This window comes from Amblyraja radiata, chromosome 3 (genome assembly GCF_010909765.2).
Source record: "Amblyraja radiata isolate CabotCenter1 chromosome 3, sAmbRad1.1.pri, whole genome shotgun sequence".
Classification (NCBI taxonomy): Eukaryota; Metazoa; Chordata; class Chondrichthyes; order Rajiformes; family Rajidae; genus Amblyraja; species Amblyraja radiata.
The window spans coordinates 27,861,745-27,883,682 of record NC_045958.1 but is presented as its reverse complement, the minus strand read 5'-3'; the positions used below and the strand labels follow the sequence as shown (position 1 = coordinate 27,883,682).

Below are 21,938 nucleotides of genomic sequence, written 5' to 3'. Positions count from 1 at the left end.
ATAAGGTCCACGTGCCATAGGTGCGGATAGTACTGCGGTTAACAGCCGTGCGCACAGGCCCTGTCTACCGGCATGGGTGTCCAGCCCAGTCGGGGGGAGGATGTTCACGATGGCCCCGGAGTCCACCAGGAAACACAGTCCAGAGTGGCGGTCGCGCACGTAGAGGCGGTTGATGTGGCCGATCGTGATTACCCCCACAACCGATCAGCCGAGGCATTTCCCGAACGTGCATCGGCGGGCCTCAGCGCCCCAGCAGAGGTGATAAAGGCACCACTGGCGTTCAACCGGCGTGCGGCTGCAGCTCGGCGACGGTTGCAGCGGGCTGGGCATCTCTGCGGGGCGGTTGGCGGGCGGGCGCGGACACCCGACCGTCCTGCCACTTCGTGAACCACAATTCGTCGGCCCGCGCGGCGAGCTGCATGGGGTCGACGAAGTCGGATTCGACGAGCAGCAAGCGGATATCGTCCGGCATCCATTCGAGGAATGTCTGCTTGAAGAGCAGGCATGGTCGATGGCCATCCATCAAGGCGAGCATCTCGCTCATCAAGGCGGAAGGTTTGCGGTCGCCGAGGCCATCCATGTGGAGGAGGCGGGCAGCACGCTCCCGGCGGCTGAGCCCGAAGGAGCGGAGCAGTAGAGCCTTGAGGCTGTCGTACTTGCCAAGCGCCGGTGGGTCCTGTAAGTATGGCAGGAACCGCGGTGCCGTCTCTTAGTTGAGCGCCCTGACATGTCGTCGACCACGACATTGCGGAGGTGAAACTAGGCCTCTATGTGGGCAAACATCCTTTCACATCCACTCTATCTAGACCTTTCATTACCTGGTAGGTTTCAATGAGATCTCCTCTCATCCTTCTAAACTTCAGTTCTAAACTGGCCCAGAACCTTCAAACGCTCCTCATATATCAACCCAATCACCCCCAGGATCATTCTTGAAAACCTCCTCTGGGCCCTCTCCAAAGCCAACACATCCTCCCTCAGAAATGGGCTCAAAGTTGCACACAATATTCCAAATGTGGCCTCAGCAGTGTCTGATAAAGCTTCACCATTACATCCTTGCAGTTCAGATATTCTTCCACACAAAGATTACAAATATTATGGATATTTTAAAAAAATATATACTTTTTTATTAAATTAGAAGAGACCAAGTGTAGAATAACTGCACGGTTAAAGTTTGTTTCAAAGCTTCTGATCATAGTCCACTTAGCCCAGATTTTGCAGCAGGAAGGAAGGTGATGTAATTGTGGTTTACCCTGGTTGCCCAGGTAAAGATAGTAGCTACTTTGGGATTTTCATGTTGTGTGCTTTTATGAAGAAATCTCCTGTTGCTGTCAATGCTTCAGTATACCTTTATATACTCCATTCTTTGCAGCCTTCTCCATTTGAAATGGAAATTACTTGAACATATGTGACTAATCCATTTACAAAACAGTGTCACTGTAATACACTGAAAATCATTGGCTAGGTCATAAGGTCTGAATGAACTTTACCTACTTTGACAAAAGTATTACTTACTAAACAAATTTGATCCAGAAATATAATTTTGCATAAAAACATTAAAAGAAATATTAGCCAGTTGGCCCCTTACAACTGCTCCACATTCAAAAAAGTCTTTAACCTCAACATTGTTTACCTGCACTAATCCCATATGACTTGGTTCCTTTAATGTTGATAGCCTACTTAAACTCTGCCTTGAGAACACCCAGTGAACCTCCATAGAACGTTTTGGGTAGAGAATCCTAAGGTTTCACCCACTTCTTGGCGAAGCAATTTTTTCCTAACTAATTAAGACCTCGAGGCCAAACTCTTAACTTGAGACTGTGACCTCTGGTTATGGATATGTCAAACTGGGTCGTCATTCTACAAATGTCCTGTCAAGCCATGACAACAGCAACCACATATTCTAGACAAAACCCCATGTGGTTCAGTGTCAGCTTAGTTTGATTATATTTCCCATGCAGCTTCTTGTGAAGCTTTACAATGTTAAGCATGCTACAGAGGCTTTTATTGCCTTCTAAATATCATCACAAATATATTTCAGTGTATTATCTCTATTGAGGAAAATTAGTCAAGAAATGTTCTTAATTCTTAATCAATTCATAATATCACCCCCAATCTTAACAAGTGCAGAGTAGATTACTTTTAAATTACCGTACAACTATTTTCTTCATAACCACTGTTTGGATAACGTTTCAATTTATATAAATGTAATCACAAGGAAAATTACTGGCACATTTTCTATGATGTTGCTGAGATTTAAGCAGAGTTGATCTATGATTGCAATGCTTATTACAAAACAGAAACATCTTTGTTGCCTGTAATGCCTGAAGGTCTTTCCTTCATTGATTTTCTATGTGTTTCCTGTTCATCTTTCATTTAGATCAATGGCAATACCTGTATTTGTGTCTCAATATATCTCCTCGTATATAACTCTTTAAATCATCTCAGCTGTCAGTTATTTGTTCATTGTTTACCTTTGAGACAGTTGCAAAGAAGGTTGGTGTACCACCTGGAACCCACAGGTAGTGGTGGGGGGTATTGTGCCTGTTGCTCTTGTCATCTTCCCGATAGATTGTGGAGTTTTTTGGAAGTACTGTTGGAATACTGGGAAAGTAACTGCAGAATATTTTGTAAATGGTATACTGTTGTTACAGCACTAGTGATTTACGAAGGAATGTTTAGAGAGATGAATGGTCAATTTAACACTGGCTGTAGATGATGTTGGGTTTCTTGAATTGCTGGAGTTGCATTCATCCTAGCACGTAGAGACTTTCAAGCGTATCACTCACAGCACAATATCCTGTCCCATTCTTGTGGCAACATAATTGAACCAGTTAGTTCAGATAACTCCTGGTTAAAGGTAACCCCCTACATAAAGATAGTGTTGGTGGGGGGCTCAGCAATTCCATTGCATTTCAAGGTAGTTGGGTAGATTCTCTTGTTAGATGTAATCAATGCTCAGCGCCTTTGTGGGATGAATGTATCTTGACAATTTTCAGCCCATGCCAAATACATCTTGTTGCATGCATTTTCAGACTAGTTTGTTTGCTGAGGAGTTGAAAATTGAATTTAACATTATACAATCAGCAAACTTCACTTCATCTTTATGATGGAAGGCCATTGCGGAATCAACTGGAACTCTGGCCGACTTTTGACCTGAAACGAGTTTTTATGAGATTCGGACTAAATATCGAGAATTTCAAGAGCTCTTCTCTCTCACCTGCATACCACCGTGCTACTGTTTGGTGGTCCTGTCCTGTCTATGGAAGAGTCTGGCACATTATTTGTAAAGTATGACTGTGTGAGTATGACTATTTCAAGTTGTTCTTGATTGGGAAGAGGGAAGCAGAAATACAATATGGAAATGTTTCAGGTCTTACCTTTTCACACACTTTTTCGCAGTTGAGGTCGCTCTGAAGTGCAGTTTTGGTAATATCATCAGGTTTCAAATCCTATAACAAAAAACAATTTATCTTAGTCTTAGCCTTTAAAGCATTCTTTAGTGTAAAACATTATTTAATTTCAGTCAGTTTCACAGCATAAAAACTGACCCAGGTTCGATCCTGACTACGGGTGCTGTCTGTGCAGAGTTTGTACGTTCTCCCCGTGACCTGCGTGGCTTTTCTCTGAGATCTTCGGTTTTCTCCCACGCTCCAAAGATGTACAGGTTTGTAGGTTAATTGGCTTGATGCAAGTGTAAAAATTGTCCCTAGTGTGTGTAGGATGATGTTGGTGTGCGGGGATTGCTGATCGGTGCGGACTCGGTGGGCCAAAATGCCCGTTTCCGATTTGTATCTCTGTATCTAATCTAAACTAAAAATGACTCTTACCAATTTCTAGATGCACATAGAAAGTATCCTATCGGAATGCATCACAACTTGTTTTGGCAACTGCTTTACCCACGATTGCAAAAAATTGCTGCGAGTTGTGGATGTAGTCCATACTCTCATGCAAACGCAGCCTCCTTCCCACTCCAATCAATCAACTCCGTCTACACTACACAATATCTCGGAAAACATAATAACGGACCACATACGCCTGGGTAAATTTTTCCTCTCCCCTCTCCCATGAGGTAGGAAAATACCTTCTGAACCGTCTGAATTTTGTAGTCGGCAGGGCAGTACTCTGCATATCGCCAACTTGGATAATTTTACTTTTTTATCAAGCCAATTAATTAAACCAATTAACCTACAAACCTGTACGTCTTTGGAATGTGGGAGGAAACCGAAGATCTCGGAGAAAACCCACGCAGATCACGGGGAGAACGTACAAATTCCATACAGACAGCACCCGTAGTCGGGATCGAACCCGGGTCTCTGGTGCTGCATTTTGCTGTAGGCAGCAACTCTACCGCTGTGCCACCGTGACCTATTATTCTGCACTCTCAAAAAGCTTGATTCAGGAACAGTTTCTTCTGTTATTATCAGACACTTGAATAGGCCAGTTATCAACTCAGTTTGTTGCGGTCCTTCTACTTTTTTTATTTGGACTTTCTCTGCAGCAGTACCACTGCACTTTGCACTCTATTTGTTTTACACTTTGCACTACCTATTGTACTTGTGGTTTGATTGCACTCATTATATGATTTTACTTGATAGCGTGCAAAATTAAGTTTTTCACTATCTTCTATCCTGTCCATCTTCGTGTTGCGTTGCAACTGGAAGGATAGTATTATTGTCAAAGATGCCTGCCACTTATTCATTCTCTTATCTCTCTTCTACCTTCTGGGAGAAGGTACGGGAGCTTGAAGTCTCAGACATCCAGACTTAACAGCTTCTTCCTCACAACTATCTGATTCCTGAACCTCAGCTGTCTGATGCTATCACACCCCATTTCCGGAGGTGCTGCTACATACCACTTACTCTTAACTACCTCATTCGTTAGGTTTTAGTATTTTATGTTGTTTTGCACTTTTTTAATTTTGCACTACAATCTTGCACCATTCTGCTGTTTTGCACTTGTCACTGTATTTATTGTTGTATTTATCATTGCTGTATGTACTCTGTTTACTCTGCAATTTTTATGTGAACAAGGAATTTCACTGCAACCTGATGTATATGGCAATAAATTCATCTGAACTGAAGAAAATTATAATTGTCTTGCAAAGCGCATTGCAGACCACAGAGGAGTGGAAATGTGCCAAAGAACCAGAAAGTAGGCAATGTATGACCTATTTTTATGAAGTTAAATTAAGCTGTAATCAAGTTAATCTGTGTAATTATGTACCAGTAATTGAGTCTAAGTTTAAGGGCAAAACTATAATGCATCTGGATAAAAGCATGGATTTCAAAAAGTATGATCATACTTAAAACTCATAACACGTAGAGAAAAACGTTCCTATTGAGTTCAAGAAATGTTCTTACAATATACCAGGTAAAAAATGAGGCAGATATTCCAATGCCAATAATTCACCTGGCCAACACATCCAATTGAACTTATGCATTCCTTTGAAGGTCACTTACAGCAGATCCTTGTCCTCAGGTTCACTGACTGCCAAGGCTGACCCAATGGCCAGCAATGTTACGGAATGTGAGATTCATGGGAGATGAAACAGTATAGAGTCCAACACTTTGTGACAATCAATAAATATAGTTGACAGCATTCGGTATTCCTGTTGTGGCCTCCCGTACATTGGTGGTACCAAGCATAGACTCGGTGATCGTTTTGCCAAACTATTTTAACTCCTCTTCTCATTCCCAAACTGACCTTTCTGTCCTGGGAAGCCTCCATTGCCAGTGAGAACACATGCAAACTGGAGGAACTGCACATCATAATCATCTTAGGTAGCTTACAACCCAATGGTATGAACATTGAATTACCAATTTTAGGTAACTAACGTCCCCATTCTTCCCTCACCTTTGCTGTATTCCCCCCCACAAGTTCCCCACCCCTGTGCCCCAACTGGGCTCACACCTATTTCTCCCCTTCCCCTACATTTCTTCCGCTTCACAATTCTGTCCTTCTGTCTCACACCTATCTTTTCATCTCTGGCCTTTGTCCAACCATCTTCCCATCAAAAAATGTTTGCCCATATCAACCTGTTACCTTTGCCCTGCCCTCCTCTCTTTCTGCTTACAACCTCTTCGCACCCCTGCCGCCCCATCAGTCTGTAGAAGGGCCCAAGCCTGAAACGTCACCTATCCATGTTCACCTGAGATGCTGCCTGGTAGTCCTGCACTCTCTTTTTTTTGTAAAACAGCATCTGCCCATCCTTGTTTCTACCTTCTAAAATATAAATATTTTGGTAAGCAATTTTTTTACATTAGCAGAAATGTACTTCCTTTGAAATGTAAATCATTGAATAGACAGCTTTTTACAAGAAAATTCAGTAGGACTTTATTGTGAGATTCAATGTCAGGAAAATAAACGAGCTGGTCACTGACTTCAGTAAGTGGGGTAAATAATTTGTCCCAGTCGGCATCAACAATGTTGATGTGGAGTTGGTCAGTAGCTACAAGTTCCCAGGTGCAAATTTCATCAATAATTTGCCCTGGCCCAACCACATTGATGATATGGTTAAGAAAGCACACCAATACCTCTTCATCTTCAGAAGACCAAGGAAATTTGGAATGCCTTCAATTACTCAACAATTCTTTAGGTGCTGTCCCAATAAAGCATCGTCCAATTGCAATAGGACTTTACTCATGTATTGAAATCCTCTCAAAATAGACACTAACGATCTTTCCTCCTACTTATTTGCTGCACCTGCAATTTGGCCTATAGTCTCAGGTACAAACATTGACATCACTTTATTGCCTTTTAACAAATAAATCTGCATGTTTTTCCAGACAGCAAAGTGTATAAGACACATTTTCCACATAACATTCCAATAATCATGCTTTCACCCACTAACTCAACTTGTCTACATTACTTTGAGACTTCTTTATATCCTTATTACTCACAATCATTTGGTCCCCTCAGCCAAATTGTTCTTTTGGATCGTGAAGATCTGAGGCCCAACGGTACTCCATTAGTCATAGTCTCCTAAACTGAGAATGACCAGTTCCTCCCTCTATCAGCTTTCTGTCTGATAACTAGAGCCAAGATTTTGCCATGTGCCTTTTCATGTCTGTTTTGATGATTTCACCAAGATAATGCCTTTTTCACGATCGAGTACCTAAATCAGCCTTTTTTTGACATTTTGCTAAAAGGTCATGCTATTTTAGTTGTACTGTGATTACATTGACGTTTTCTATGTTAACACGTTAATATTAATGTTATTGTTAAGGTGATAAGAAAGTATAACTTAAAATAAAAATTTCCACCACCGGGGCGAAACCGGGGGCTCCCCCGTCGGTCATTCATTTGCTTGTGCCGCTGCCCGCTGGTTCAGTCTTCTCCAAGATCAATTTAAGAAAGAACTGCAGATGCTGGAAAAATCGAAGGTAGACAAAAAATGCTGGAGAACTCAGCGGGTGAGGCAGCATCTATGGAGAGAATGAATAGGCGATGTTTCGGCTTGCAACCCTTCTTCAGACTGATGTGTGGGGGGGGCGGGAACAAGAAAGGAAGAGGTGGAGACAGTAGAACTAGAAGGAGAGCTGGGACGGGGGAGGGGGAGGTGGGAGAAAACAAGGGCTATCTAAAATTAGAGAAGTCGATGTTGATACTGCTGGGGTGTAGACTACCTAAGCGAAATACCCAAGCTTGTCGCTTCACTACATTTCCTGTTGGCTCCAGTCGCAAATCTGAGTTTGAATGATCTGTGCAAGGCATTCATTGATGCTGGAATTCCACTTTAGAAATTGGAAAATAAATCTCTCAGAGGTTTTTTAGAGAAATATACAGAGGTACATGTACCAAGCGAGTCATCATTACGGAAAAAATATGTTGACAGCAACTTCAACATTGTTGTGCAGAAAATTAGAGATGAGGTTGCATGCAACAAAATATGGATCTCAATAGACGAGACGACCGATGCTGTGGGGAGATATGTTGCCAATGTGGTCATTTGTAAACTGGAGGCAGGTCAACCATCAAAGGAGTGTTTGTTGACATCGGAAGTATTGGAGGTCAAACAGTTCAACTATTACTCAGTTGTTTACATCTTCACTTGCTGTACTTTGGCCAGAAGGTATAAAACACAAAATGTTCTTCGTTTGTGACTGATGCAGCTCCGTACATGAAAAAAGCTGCTCGTGCTCTTAAAGGTTTATTCCCTAAAATGTTGCATTTGACATGCTTAGCTCAAGGACTTCAGAGAATTGCCAAGCACATACGTAGCTTGTGTCCAAATGTCAATCGCCTCGTTTCCAATGTCAAGAAAATCTTCCTCAAAGCACCATCATGTGTGCAGTTGTTCAAAGAAATGCCACCCGAGATTCCACTACCTCCTCAGCCCGTTTTGACTAGGTGGGGTACATTGCTCTCTGCTGTAATAATAATAATAATAATAATATAATAATAATAATATATCTTTTATTGTCATTGCACGTCAGTGCAACGAGATTTAGTGTGCAGCTCCACTGATGTACAAGAAAGGTAAATAAATACAATACATAAATAAACAAGCTGAATTGATTGACGTGACCATCTGAGGGAGACTGTCCAAAGGGGGTGGGTGGGGGGGCACTCATTAGGGCCGGTTCAGAGCCGCTATAGCTCTTGGGATGAAACTGTTCCTGAGTCTGGAGGTTCGGGCGTAGAAGGCCTTGTAACGTCTGCCGGAGGGAAGTAGTTGAAACAGACCGTGGCAGGGGCATGTACTCTACTATGCTGCAAATTTGAAAAGTTAAAATAAATAATCAACTGTTTTGAAGAAGAATCTGCTACAGTCAGGATCGTCAGTGAAATCATGCCGAAAAAGTCCCTCCACTGCGATCTTGTGTTTATTACTTCCAATTTTGCAAACTTCCCACAAGCTATAATTTCCCTTGAGAAACGTGGCGAAACATTAGTGAATAAGTTGCAGGTTTTCAACAAAGTAACTGACGATACTCGTAAAGTTCCTGGCGACATAGGTAAAGACATACAAGGAAAATTTGATTTTTGCCAACAAAGATCTTGAAAAAATACAAAACATAGCTAAAGTTCTCAAAGGTATTTGTAATGCACAAGATATCGACATGAGTATAGAGTCTGGATATGCACCATTGTTTTGGGTATGCACCAGTAACCTCAGCTGAGGTAGAAAGAAGATCTTCACAACTGTAGCATATTCTGTCTGACAGACGGCATAGTTTAACACCAGATAATTTGAAAAATATGCTAGTAATTATGTGCAACCAGGCAACTGTCATTTAATGTAGTATATCTTTATATTATCATTTTACACCACATTTTGGTTAATATTTTGGTAAATACATGCCTTTTTATGCCTTTTTTGTCAATAAATGTCTTTTTCGTGCCTATTTTATTATGCCTTTTTGCCTGCCTATTTCAGTTTTTAGCGACTAAACATTCTGGTTCTATTGATAACCAATTTTCAATCCATGAATCAATCCAGAATTCCTTATTTCAGTGCGTTAACTCCAGTTCTATGTGATCCATCCTTATTGATCAGCCTCTTCAGGGCTCAAAATGCCGAGCCATTTTGCCCGGCTTGACATTGCAGATACTGGTTTATACCGAAGATAGACACAAAAAATTAGAGTAACTCAGTGGGCCAGGCAGCATCTCTGGAGAAAAGGAATGTGACGTTTTGTGTCGGCGACGGTAACAAGCTGTAGTGCGGGGCAAAGATACTAGGTACATCCTCCTCCTCCCGCACCCTGCCCGCCCTGATAGCGGCCGCTGCTTGCCACTCCGCCATATCCGCTTTCAAAACAAATCCTCCCGCACACCGAGCTGGGAGGGAGGAAGGGGGAGGCCCCCTTTTGCCATCTGAGGCACCTGCACCGCTCGGCCCCGCACCTTCCTGTTGACTGGCGGAGGAGGGGAGGCGGTGGCGAGGAGATCCCAACTGCCACCCGTTTGGCGGGGGCACTTGGAGGTGGACAGAGACGGCCAAGGCAGCGGAACGATGATGCCGTCCGTGTCCTATGAGCGCTGACCTTCCTTCCTCCCCACCGCCTCTCTCTCTCTCTCTCTCTCTCTTTTATGCCCCCTTCCACCCCTTTTATCCTGAGACCTCTCCTCTCCATCCCGCACTGATCCCCATTCCCGCCTCTATTCAGTCCTCATTGACATCCCCTACGCTCCCCTCCCCATCTACCCCTCCCAATCTATTCATCCTGCGCCGATCACCCTATCCACCTCGCATTGATTCTCCTGCCACTCCCCATCCATCCCACAATGGTCCACCAATTCATCCTGTACTGACACCCTTCCCCATTCATCCTGCATTGCTCCCCCATCCATCCTGTACTGATCGCCCCCATTCATCCTGTATTAATCCGCCCATTCATCCTGCACTGAACCCCCAATCATCCTGTAGCAAGCTCCCATTCATCCTGTAGCGATTCTACCATTCATCCTGTAGCGATCCCCCCATTCATCCTGTAGCGATCCCCATTCAGCCTGTAGTGATCCCTCCATTCATCCTGTACTGATTCTCCCATTCATCCTGCGCTGATCCCCCTGCCCCATCCATCCTGTACTGATCCCCCCATTCAAGAAGAATGGGGGGAACAGTCTGAAGAAGGGTCTCGATTCGAAACGTTGCCTATTTCCTTCGCTCCATAGATGCGTTTCTCCAGCATTTTTGTCTGTTCCCATTCATCCTATACTGATCTCCCCATTCATCCTGTACTGATCCCCCCATCCATCCTGTACTGATCCCCCCATCCATCCTGCACAAATCCCCCCCCGTCCATCCCGTACTGATCCCCCCATTCAACTCCTATGACATCCCCCGCGCTCTCCCCTCACAATTCTACCTACTCCAACCAACACACACTAATTCCCCTGCCTCAAACCATGCATTCCGCAACGATTGCTTTCTGAACTCCCCCGCCCCCCCATCCATCCCGCACTGATTCACACCACTCCCCCCCCCCCTCCCCGACCCTATTGTGCTATAAATGTCTTCAAAGCGAACACTGACTATGTTTGATAACGGAATGCAATCAAATGTGTTTTAATTCCCAACGTTATTATTTGTGTTAATCCATAAAGATGGATTCATTAAATTGTGAACTCGTGAAACATTAAAACCGCAGTGTTCGATTGTTACTGCTACCGTTAACACGTTATTACAGAATTCATTTTAACGGCAAACCAATGCTCTTAATATGGAGTATCAGTACTGTAGTTATTTAATGAGCAACATTCACAACTATATGTTGGATTTATGCAGGTTTTACTTCAACAGTTGGTCATATACATCACAAATTTAGTCAGGAGATATTTCAGTTGAAATGTTAACGTTAATTCTGAAGTGGAAATGATGGAAACAGCATTTGTCAATAATTTTTTTTTAATCTGATGCGTACAAATGGGTATCTTCATTGCTGTTCACAGCAAATACATCTAATCTGAATGTCTGGTAATGTGCCGTTTTGACACCTTTAAACATATTACCAAAAGAACATTTGCTGCAGCTATGTCCTTTGACCATCTCTTGTCAGTTAGTGTAATGTTTAACCTGTCAGATGGGTAAAGTCAGTTTTAACAGCTATTATCATAAAATGCCTTTAGAAATTTCCTTGCAACCTGTATAGTTTGTTGTGGATAAAATATGTGGGAAGCGAGAGTGTTTCTGTACCAATAGCAATAACGACCCATGCTATGGCCATGTCATGATAATTTTCGGTCCTTCACAGAAAACATGCTTGCATCAATCTGGATTGTGCATGGTTAAGCATATATGTTACCATGGTCCAGGTTTTATTGACACAGGTTGATCATACGCTGAATAAACCAACCACATTTTTCTTTGGAAACATAGAAACATAGAAATTAGGTGCAGGAGTAGGCCATTCGGCCCTTCGAGCCTGCACCGCCATTCAATATGATCATGGCTGATCATCCAACTCAGTATCCCGTACCTGCCTTCTCTCCATACCCTCTGATCCCCTTAGCCACAAGGGCCACATCTAACTCCCTCCTAAATATAGCCAATGAACTGGCCTCGACTACCCTCTGTGGCAGAGAGTTCCAGAGATTCACCACTTTGTGTGAAAAAAGTTCTTCTCATCTCGGTTTTAAAGGATTTCCCCCTTATCCTTAAGCTGTGACCCCAAGTCCTGGACTTCCCCAACATCGGGAGCAATCTTCATGCATCTAGCCTGTCCAACCCCTTAAGAATTTTGTAAGTTTCTATAAGATCCCCTCTCAATCTCCTAAATTCTAGAGAGTATAAACCAAGTCTATCCAGTCTTTCTTCATAAGACAGTCCTGACATCCCAGTAATCAGTCTGGTGAACCTTCTCTGCACTCCCTCTATGGCAATAATGTCCTTCCTCAGATTTGGAGACCAAAACTGTACGCAATACTCCAGGTGTGGTCTCACCAAGACCCTGTACAACTGCAGTATAACCTCCCTGCTCCTATACTCAAATCCTTTTGCTATTAAAGCTAACATACCATTCGCTTTCTTCACTGCCTGCTGCACCTGCATGCCTACTTTCAATGACTGGTGTACCATGACACCCAGGTCTCGCTGCATCTCCCCTTTTCCTAGTCGGCCACCATTTAGATAATAGTCTGCTTTCCTGTTTTTGCCACCAAAATGGATAACCTCACATTTATCCACATTATACTGCATCTGCCAAACATTTGCCCACTCACCCAGCCTATCCAAGTCACCTTGCAATCTCCTAGCATCCTTCTCACAGCTAACACTGCCCCCCAGCTTAGTGTCATCCGCAAACTTGGAGATATTGCATTCAATTCCCTCATCCAGATCATTAATATATATTGTAAATAGCTGGGGTCCCAGCACTGAGCCTTGCGGTACCCCACTAGTCACTGCCTGCCATTGTGAAAAGGACCCGTTTACTCCTACTCTTTGCTTCCTGTTTGCCAGCCAGTTCTCTATCCACATCAATACTGAACCCCCAATGCCGTGTGCTTTAAGTTTGTATACTAATCTCTTATGTGGGACCTTGTCGAAAGCCTTCTGGAAGTCCAGATACACCACATCCAATGGTTCTCCCCTATCCACGCTACGTTACATCCTCGAAAAATTCTATAAGATTCGTCAGACATGATTTACCTTTTGTAAATCCATGCTGACTTTGTCCAATGATTTCACCACTTTCCAAATGTGCTGCTATCCCATCTTTAATAACTGACTCTAGCAGTTTCCCCACTACCGATGTTAGACTAACTGGTCTGTAATTCCCCGTTTTCTCTCTCCCTCCCTTCTTAAAAAGTGGGGTTACGTTTGCTACCCGCCAATCCTCAGGAACTACTCCAGAATCTAAAGAGTTTTGAAAGATTATTACTAATGCATCCACTATTTCTGGAGCTACTTCCTTAAGTACTCTGGGATGCAGCCTATCTGGCCCTGGGGATTTATCGGCCTTTAATCCATTCAATTTACCCAACACCACTTCCCGGCTAACCTGGATTTCACTCAATTCCTCCAACTCCTTTGACCCGCGGTCCCCTGCTATTTCCGGCAGATTATTTATGTCTTCCTTAGTGAAGACGGAACCAAAGTAGTTATTCAATTGGTCCGCCATATCCTTGTTCCCCATGATCAACTCACCTGTTTCTGACTGCAAGGGACCTACATTTGTTTTAACTAATCTCTTTCTTTTCACATATCTATAAAAACTTTTGCAGTCAGTTTTTATGTTCCCTGCCAGTTTTCTTTCATAATCTGTTTTTCCTTTCCTAATTAAGCCCTTTGTCCTCCTCTGCTGGTCTCTGAAATTCTCCCAGTCCTCCGGTATGCTGCTTTTTCTGGCTAATTTGTACGCATCATCCTTCGCTTTGATATTATCCCTGATTTCCCTTGTTATCCACGGATGCACTACCTTCCCTGATTTATTCTTTTGCCAAACTGGGATGAACAATTTTTGTAGTTCATCCATGCAGTCTTTAAATGTCTTCCATTGCATATCCACCGTGGAAAGAAATAATAGAAATTGCATTAATTGCACATTGTAAAATGAGTTGAGATACTGTATTATAATTTTGCTGCATGTCATTGTGGTATATACCATGTCTTGATTGGTGAATATGTTTAGTTTGTGACTTAATTTCAAGCAGAAATAATATATGAATGCTTCATTGAGCATAATTCCGACTGGTAACCAGCAATTCGTCCGAGCACATTATTGCATGCGTCATGCAAGCCATCTTAAATGACCACCTAAACTGTCATTTGGCAACCTAAAAAGCTGCCTAAGTTGCCCGGCTGGCAACAGGGAAAAAAAGTTAAGTGAGAGCCCTGCTCTTATGTATGACCTCATAGAATTCTTTCCCAAAATCCCGATACTCCACATGTACTGGTCCTCCTAAGTCTTTTCTACTTGCCATAAGTTTGAAGTGGTCCAAGTAGATTGGCCAAACATAATTTTGCTTTCTTAAATCCATATTAGCTTTGCTCAATCCTACTTTCTTTTCAAGGTGTAACATTATTCCATCCTCCATGATAGATTCCAGTCTTTTCCCTGCCACTAAATTAGGCTAATACAGGTTGGCTGTTTCTGGTCTTCCATTGCCCTCCTTTGGGTCGTTCTCTGTCTACTCTCTCCCTATTTACTAAGTAAATAGTGAGGTCACATTTGATACTTCTTCCATCCACAGGAATTCAACTTCGGAAAATGATAACCAGAATATTCACCCTCTCTAAAGCTACCGCTTCTTTATTCTGGCTCATCAATCTTTCTACCGCTTTTCTTTTACTGTTACATATGTCCTAATTCTTGCCACACCTACACTCTTGATTCTCTTTGCAGAGTTCAAAAATGTTTCCAATCCGAGGGCATACTGAGAACTGAGAACTTTACAAACCTCGTCCTCAATTTTTCCTGCCAGCCATTGATGAATCACTATTTTTGTTAGATATTTGTGCCTTAAACTATTTATTTTTGCAACTTTTTTTGTTAATGTTAACTACTGCTTGTCCATCATCCAGGTTTTTTTTCTTATCAACCACAGCGTTTTCCTTCTCATCCCTTTGCAGCTTCTTTTGGTTAGATTTAAGAACTTAAATTTGACAAGGTTGAGCAGGAAATCACATCATATTCCAAGTCAAATTTTACTATCTGATCACTCTTCACCAAAGTCCCTTGACAGCAAGATTTTCAATAAACTATTTTTTATTGGACCAAAACAGCCTTTTCCCAAATTGAATTCTCAACGCACTAATCTGGAGAAGAATTCTGAATGCTTTCCATGAAATAAGATGCAAAATATCATTGACCTGCACAGGTTCGTCAACCCACTCCCTTTGGACAGTCTCCCTCAGATGGTCACGTCAATCAATTCAGCTTGTTTATTTATGTATTGTATTTATTTACCTTTCCTGGACATCAGTGGAGCTGCACACTAAATCTCGTTGCACTGACGTGCAATGACAATAAAAGATATATTATTATTATTATTATTATTATTATGTTGACCAACAACAGGTGACCAAAATTGAACATTACACTACCAAGTGCGGCCTCAACAGTGTACAACTCATAATCATACTTTATTTGCCAAGTATGTTTTGCAACATACGAGGAATTTGATTTCCCATACAGTCATACCAATAAAAAGCAACAAAACACATGAATTACATTTTAACATGAACATCCACCACAGTGACTCCCCCACATTCCTCACTGTGATTGAAGGTGAAAAAAAGTTCCATCTCTTCCCTTCTTAGTTCTCCTGCGGTCAGGGGCATCGAGCCTTCCGTTGACGGGGTGATCTAGGCTCCCGTAGCCGGAGGTTGGGCCCTCCGCGTTGGGGTGATCAAGCTCCTGCATCGGGGGGAAAACTCAGCTCCCCCCATGCCGGGCGATCTGACCCCGAAATGGGGCTGTTCGAAACCTTCTGCGTCGTTTGGACCTTCCCGACATCGGTCTCTACCCGAGACTGCGTGCTCCTTGATGGTGAAATCCGCAGGTGGAGCGTCGATCCCAGGCAAGGGATCAGCTCCGATGATAAGTCCGTGTACCCGCGGTGGGGCTCAAAGTCAGTCTCGAGCTAGGCCTCCAGCCACATGATGTAGGGCTGCAGAGCGACCAAAGATACGATCCGGAAAACAATTGCATCTCCGGCAAGGTAACAGATTGAAAAAAGATTCCCCTGGACCCCCTTCGCCACTTACTAAATTTGTCTTGCTTGCTGCTATTCTCCTGCCGATCCTGTCAACTAAACTTGCCGCCATTGACATCTGTACCACATTCCAGCCTCCCACCTGCATCACTCCTGCATTGGAATATCCCTTGTGCCACTAGTTTAAATTCTTTCGAGTAGCACGAGCAGACCTGCCTGCAAGGATAGTGGTTCCCCTCCAGTTCAGGTGCAATCCGTTACTCTTGTACAGGTCACTTCTGCCCCAGGTTAGCCGGGAAGTGGTGTTAGGTAAATTGAATGGATTAAAGGCCTATAAATCCCCAGGGCCAGATAGGCTGCATCCCAGAGTACTTAAGGAAGTAGCTCCAGAAATAGTGGATGCATTAGTAATAATCTTTCAAAACTCTTTAGATTCTGGAGTAGTAGGGATTGGACAGGCTAGATGCAGGAAGATTGTTCCCGATGTTGGGGAAATCCAGGACAAGGGGTCACAGCTTAAGGATAATGGGGAAATCCTTTAGAACCGAGATGAGAAGTACATTTTTCACGCAGAGAGTGGTGAATCTCTGGAACTCTCTGCCAGAAGGTAGTTGAGGCCAGTTCATTGGTTATATTTAAGAGGGAGTTAGATGTGGCCCTTGTGGCTAGAGGAATCAGGGGGTATGGAGAGAGGCAGGTACAGGATACTGAGTTGGATGATCAGCCATGATCATATTGAATGGCGGTGCAGGCTCGAAGGGCCGAATGGCCTACTCCTGCACCTATTTTCTATGTTTCTAAAAGATTCCATTGGTCCAAAAATCTGAACCCCTGCCGCCTGAACCAGTCCCTCAGCCATGCATTCCCCTGTCATATCTTCCTGTTCCTCCCCTCAGTAGCACGTGGCCCCGTGAGTAATCCAGAGACTACTATGCTGCTTTAAAACCTTTTGCACAAGTTTCTTTATTCACTCTACTGGACCTCACCCCTTTTCCTACCCATGTCATTTGTGCAATGCTGTTCATACTTCCCCTTGAGAATGTTCTGCAGCCGCTATGAGACATCGTGGACCCTGCAACCAGGGAGGCAAACACCTTCCCAAAGTCTCGATTGCTGCACTGAATTTCCTATCCATCCCCTAAACTAATATAGCCTTGTCTGTCTTCACCCCACCCCACTGTGTGTTAGACAGGCCTGGTGCTGCAGACCTGACCGCTGATGCTGCCCTCACCTCTCTCCCAATAATATTATCACAAAAGGGTATATTAGTTTTGAGGGGAAAGACCACAAAAGATTCCTGCACTCTGCCTATTTAATTTCCTGGTGGTCACCCATTTACTTTTTGCATTTTAGGTGTGACCACCTCACTATAACTCTGATCTATTCTCATTTTCTCGAACAATCCTGAGGCAGTCCAGCCAGGCGGTCAGATTTACCAAAGTGCGGTTGGGTGATGTAACAGTAGGCATCTTGGATGATTGTGTAGCAGTGATCAAGGGTGGTTGGGCCTCTGGTCACACATGAGATGTGCTGATAGTACTTTGGTAGTGCGTGCCTGGGTCTGGCCTGTTGAAGTCCCTGGCTATTATGACCAAGGCCTTGGGGTAGTTTGTTTCAAGACTGTTGATGATGGTATGTAGTTTCTCCAGTGCAAGCTTAGCTCTGTATGAGGTGGGTTCAACAGTCTCGGATGCAAGACTGGTGTATAAAAAAACTGAAGCTAACAGCTAATCACTGATTCTGTGCAGACTGGTATAGTGTTACTGAGAGCAGTTTCTGTGGTTAAATGTGCATTATTGAATGTCAGAAATTGCTCCCAATGTTAAAGAATAACAGTAATAAATGCCACAAGTATTACTGCCATTAAAGACATATTCTGGACTGTGATCTTGAAGTAGGTTAATAATGTACATCAACAGCACGAGTGGTGTGGCAGACTGACAAACATATCGTTACATCAAATAAAACACATCAAAATTAACCCTGAGAATGGCAGAATAATTAGAGGTGGTGATGGTTTTTGTCTTTTGGAATGTTGTAGCAGTGGAGAGGATCTTCCATTTCAGTCCCCCAAAAACCTGAAATACACCCATGCCTGTTGCAATCCAAGATCTAATGGGTCTGTCCCACTTAAGCGATTTTTCAGAGGACTGCCGGCGACTGTCAAGTTGCCGGCGGTCGCCTGAAAAACCAGCAACTGGGCCGATGACTGTCTAGTTGCCGGCAGTCGCCTGAAAAACCGGCAACTGGAACGGCGACTGTCAGAGTGGAACACACGCACACAAACACATCGCTTCCTTCACCAGGCGGGGGGCAGGGCAAGAGGGGAGAGCGCTGTCAAAAAAAGTCACTTGGTGCAAAGCCAAGGTAACACAGACACACACCACGATGAACAAGAAGGTTGGCGCTGTAATTAAGACGGCTAAAGCACAGTGTACGGTAAATCCTTTAAAGGGGGGGGGGGAGGGGAAACAGGGGAGAAGGATTGGTGACAACTTTTAAGAAGCCAGAGATAAACTGCTGTGAAGCTCGGTGGACATTAACATTATCTTATTCGGTTATCCTTGGTTATGAAAACTACTGCTTACCTTTTATTTCCCCAATGAGCATCGGCTACAACCTACGAGAACATCCGAGAACCTTTGACCTCTTGGAAACCCATTAGGACCGCCTGGCGACCCACCTACGGCACGAGAATTCTCGCTACCCTCCATGGCGGCTTCTTTCTAGTCACCGTTAATTTTTTAACATGTTGAAAAATTTGTGGCGACCATAATGAGGCCGCGACTAGTTCCCAGAATGCGGGAACTCCTGACGACTATGAAGGCGACGCCCCAGAAACTACCCGCCAACATAAGGCGACCATGTGGTGACTGCATAGTCTCCTGCAGTAGTCTAAGTGGGACAGGCCCATAAGCATTCACCCCTGGGGTGCTCCAGGACGAGCAGGCAGACAGGTAAAGAGGAAAAATTACTAATTAAAAATAAAAATAACAGCTATTTACTTCCTTCAGGGTGTGATTTGCTGCCTCATTACCATTGTGTCTTCAATGTTAAATGACATTGCAGGAACATTAACCTCATTTTAAGTGCCCAAACACCATAGAAATGGTGTCCTGAATTTCTTTGGCATATTGAATTTGTGTTTTGCATAAAAGCCTGGCAATTTTTTGTCACTCATTGCGAAGTTCCCATTTGACCAAGGCTAATTTATTTACAGATATTGTTCAGCAATTTGTATTATTTCTCAAAGGTAAGGACTTGCCACGAATTTCTGGATTTTTTTCCAGCTAACATCTAAGCCATTAACTTTCTCATTTGGTAACTAAAATCTACTAAACTAAGTGGGACCCATTGGGTCCCATGTTCACACGGGAGGGCTGGTCCCCCAACGCAATATTCCACTTCCCCACCAATTCCAATATTGTCGGCCAGTGGGGGGGTGGGGCTTTCTGGAGTGCTAGTATGGGTGTTGTGGGCTGAAGGGACTGGTTTCCAGAGGGCCAATATGGACATTGTGGGCCAAATGGATTCTTGGGGTGGTAGCTCAGTCACTCAAGCCTGATGGGCTGGCAGCCCACTCACGGCTGGTGGGCTGGAAGTTGACACGGCTATTCCTTGAAATTCCATTTCAAGCAGGGTGCAAGGCCACCAAATTCAAATGCAGTTTCCCACTATTTCAAGCAGGGTGCAAAGACACCAAATTCAGGTGCAGTTTCCTACCACTTCAAGCAGGGTGCAAGGCCACTGAATTCAAGTGCAGTTTCCTACCACTCCAAGCTGTGTGCAAAACCACCAAATTCTAGTGCAGTTTCCGACCACTTCATGCAGGGTGCATGGTCACCGAATTCAAGTGCAGTTTCCTACCACTTCAAGCAGGGTGCAAGGCCACCGAATTCAAATGCAGTTTCCTACCACTTCAAGCAGGGTGCAATGCCACCGAATTCAAGCGCAGTTTCCGACCATTTCAAGCAGGGTGTAAGGCCACCAAATTCAAGTGCAATTTCTTACCACTTCAATCAGGGTGCAAGGCCACCAAATTCGTGCAGTTTCATACTACTACAAGCAGGGTGCAAGGCCACCAAACTCAAGTGCAGTTTCCTACCACTTCAAGCAGGGTGCAGGGCCACCAAACTCAAGTGCAGTTTCGTACTACTTCAAGCAGGGTACAAGGCCAACAAATTCAAGTGCAGTTTCATGCCACTTCAAGTAGGGTGCAAGGCCACCTAATTCAAGTGCAGTTTCCTATCACTTCAAGCAGGGTGCAAGGCCACCAAACTCAAGTGCAGTTTCCTACCACTTCAAGCAGGGTGCACGGCCACCAAACTCAAAAGCAGTTTCCTACCACTTCAAGCAGGGTGCAAGGCCACCAAACTCAAGTGCAGTTTCATGCCACTTCAAGCAGGGTGCAAGGCCAGTAGACATTCAGTGTGTTCAGTTGACTCACAGCTCAGACAGAGTCGTGACCTCTCCCTCCTCCATCTTGCAGAGACTGAGCCACACCCACACTTCCGGGTTTATAATCCCTCCCCCCTCTAACGGAAGGGGCGTGGCCTTCATGGCGTGATTGACAGGGGAGATTCTCAACATTTTAAAAACAATAATAACACTTTTATTTTTCATTCATGGGAAGAACCCTCTGCAGCTGATGAGCGGAGGGAGACTGAGTAAGATGGCCAAAAATTACAGCCGTAAGTGGTAGCATTTTATCTAAAATCAATATACAGTGCAAACAGGAAGTTGTCAAGTTTAAACTTTTAATCATTTGCCATTTCAAACCAACCACCACCAACCATTTGTTGTGCTTTATTTCAAACCTAACCACTGCCAACCATTTGCCGTGCTCTATTTGAAACCAACCACCGCCAACCATTTGTTGTGCTTTATATCAAACCAACCACCGCCAACCATTTGCTGTGCTTTTTCAATCCAACCACATTTTCATTTTCAAACTACATTAAACCACACTCACAGTTTAGTGGACATGTGTTCAGTGTTATTCACAGCTGAATAACTCACCCCCCTGCAGGAACTATACTCAGGAGGTGCAACTCCAGAGCCAATAAAATCATGGGAGACCCCTTCCACCCCTGCAACGGACTGTTCCACTGCTACGGTCAGGCCTCCGTTGCCAAGCTGTGAGAACGGAGAGGTTGAGAAGGAGTTTCTTCCCAGAGGCCATTAGGACTGTAAATTCCTATCTCACCAGGGACTAACTTTACTGAATCTTTTTCCTTCCGCCCACAATATTCAATATGTAAAAGAATATGTGATTCTGTTTGTAGTTTGTTTGGTTGTTTGTTTGTTTGTCTTTTTGCACAAAGTCCGCGAGCATTGCCTATTTTCATTTCACTGCACATCTCGTATGTGTATGTGACGAATAAACTTGACTTGACTCAGACTGAGAGATGTGACCCTCTCGTTCCCCCATGTTGCAGAGACTGACTGAGGACTCAACACTTCCGGATTTTATAGTCCCTCAGGAAGGGGTACGGCCTTCAGGAGAGAGAAACTCAACATTTAAAAAAAACGAATAACTCTTTTATTTTTCATCGATGGGAAAAATCCTCTTCTCCTGCGCAGCCGAGGTGGACTCTGAATAAGATGGCCAAAAATCACAGCCGTAAGTGGCAGCGTTTATTTCTAAAATCAATATACAGAACAACAGTGGTCAAGATCAGACTTTTAGTAATATAGATAGCACAATAATCTTTCCTGCAATTGGTGCCATGGTAACTGATGTCGTATTTTAAAGTATCACCATGAGTCGGATAGGTCAGAGGACACATGTTGCCAGGGTGTTGCCAAAATGGAATGGCGGACGAATCAAGCAAAGT

General features: G+C 43.7%; 1 protein-coding gene across 1 annotated transcript in view; it reads right to left on the bottom strand.

The window, feature by feature from the left end:
• srfbp1 (serum response factor binding protein 1) overlaps positions 1–21,938 on the bottom strand; it is a 230,732-nt gene that overhangs the window by 80,561 nt on the left and 128,233 nt on the right. The window contains exon 4 of the mRNA XM_033017499.1: positions 3,378–3,449. Within this exon, the coding sequence (XP_032873390.1) occupies positions 3,378–3,449 (72 nt within the window). The remainder of the gene's footprint in view (positions 1–3,377; positions 3,450–21,938) is intronic.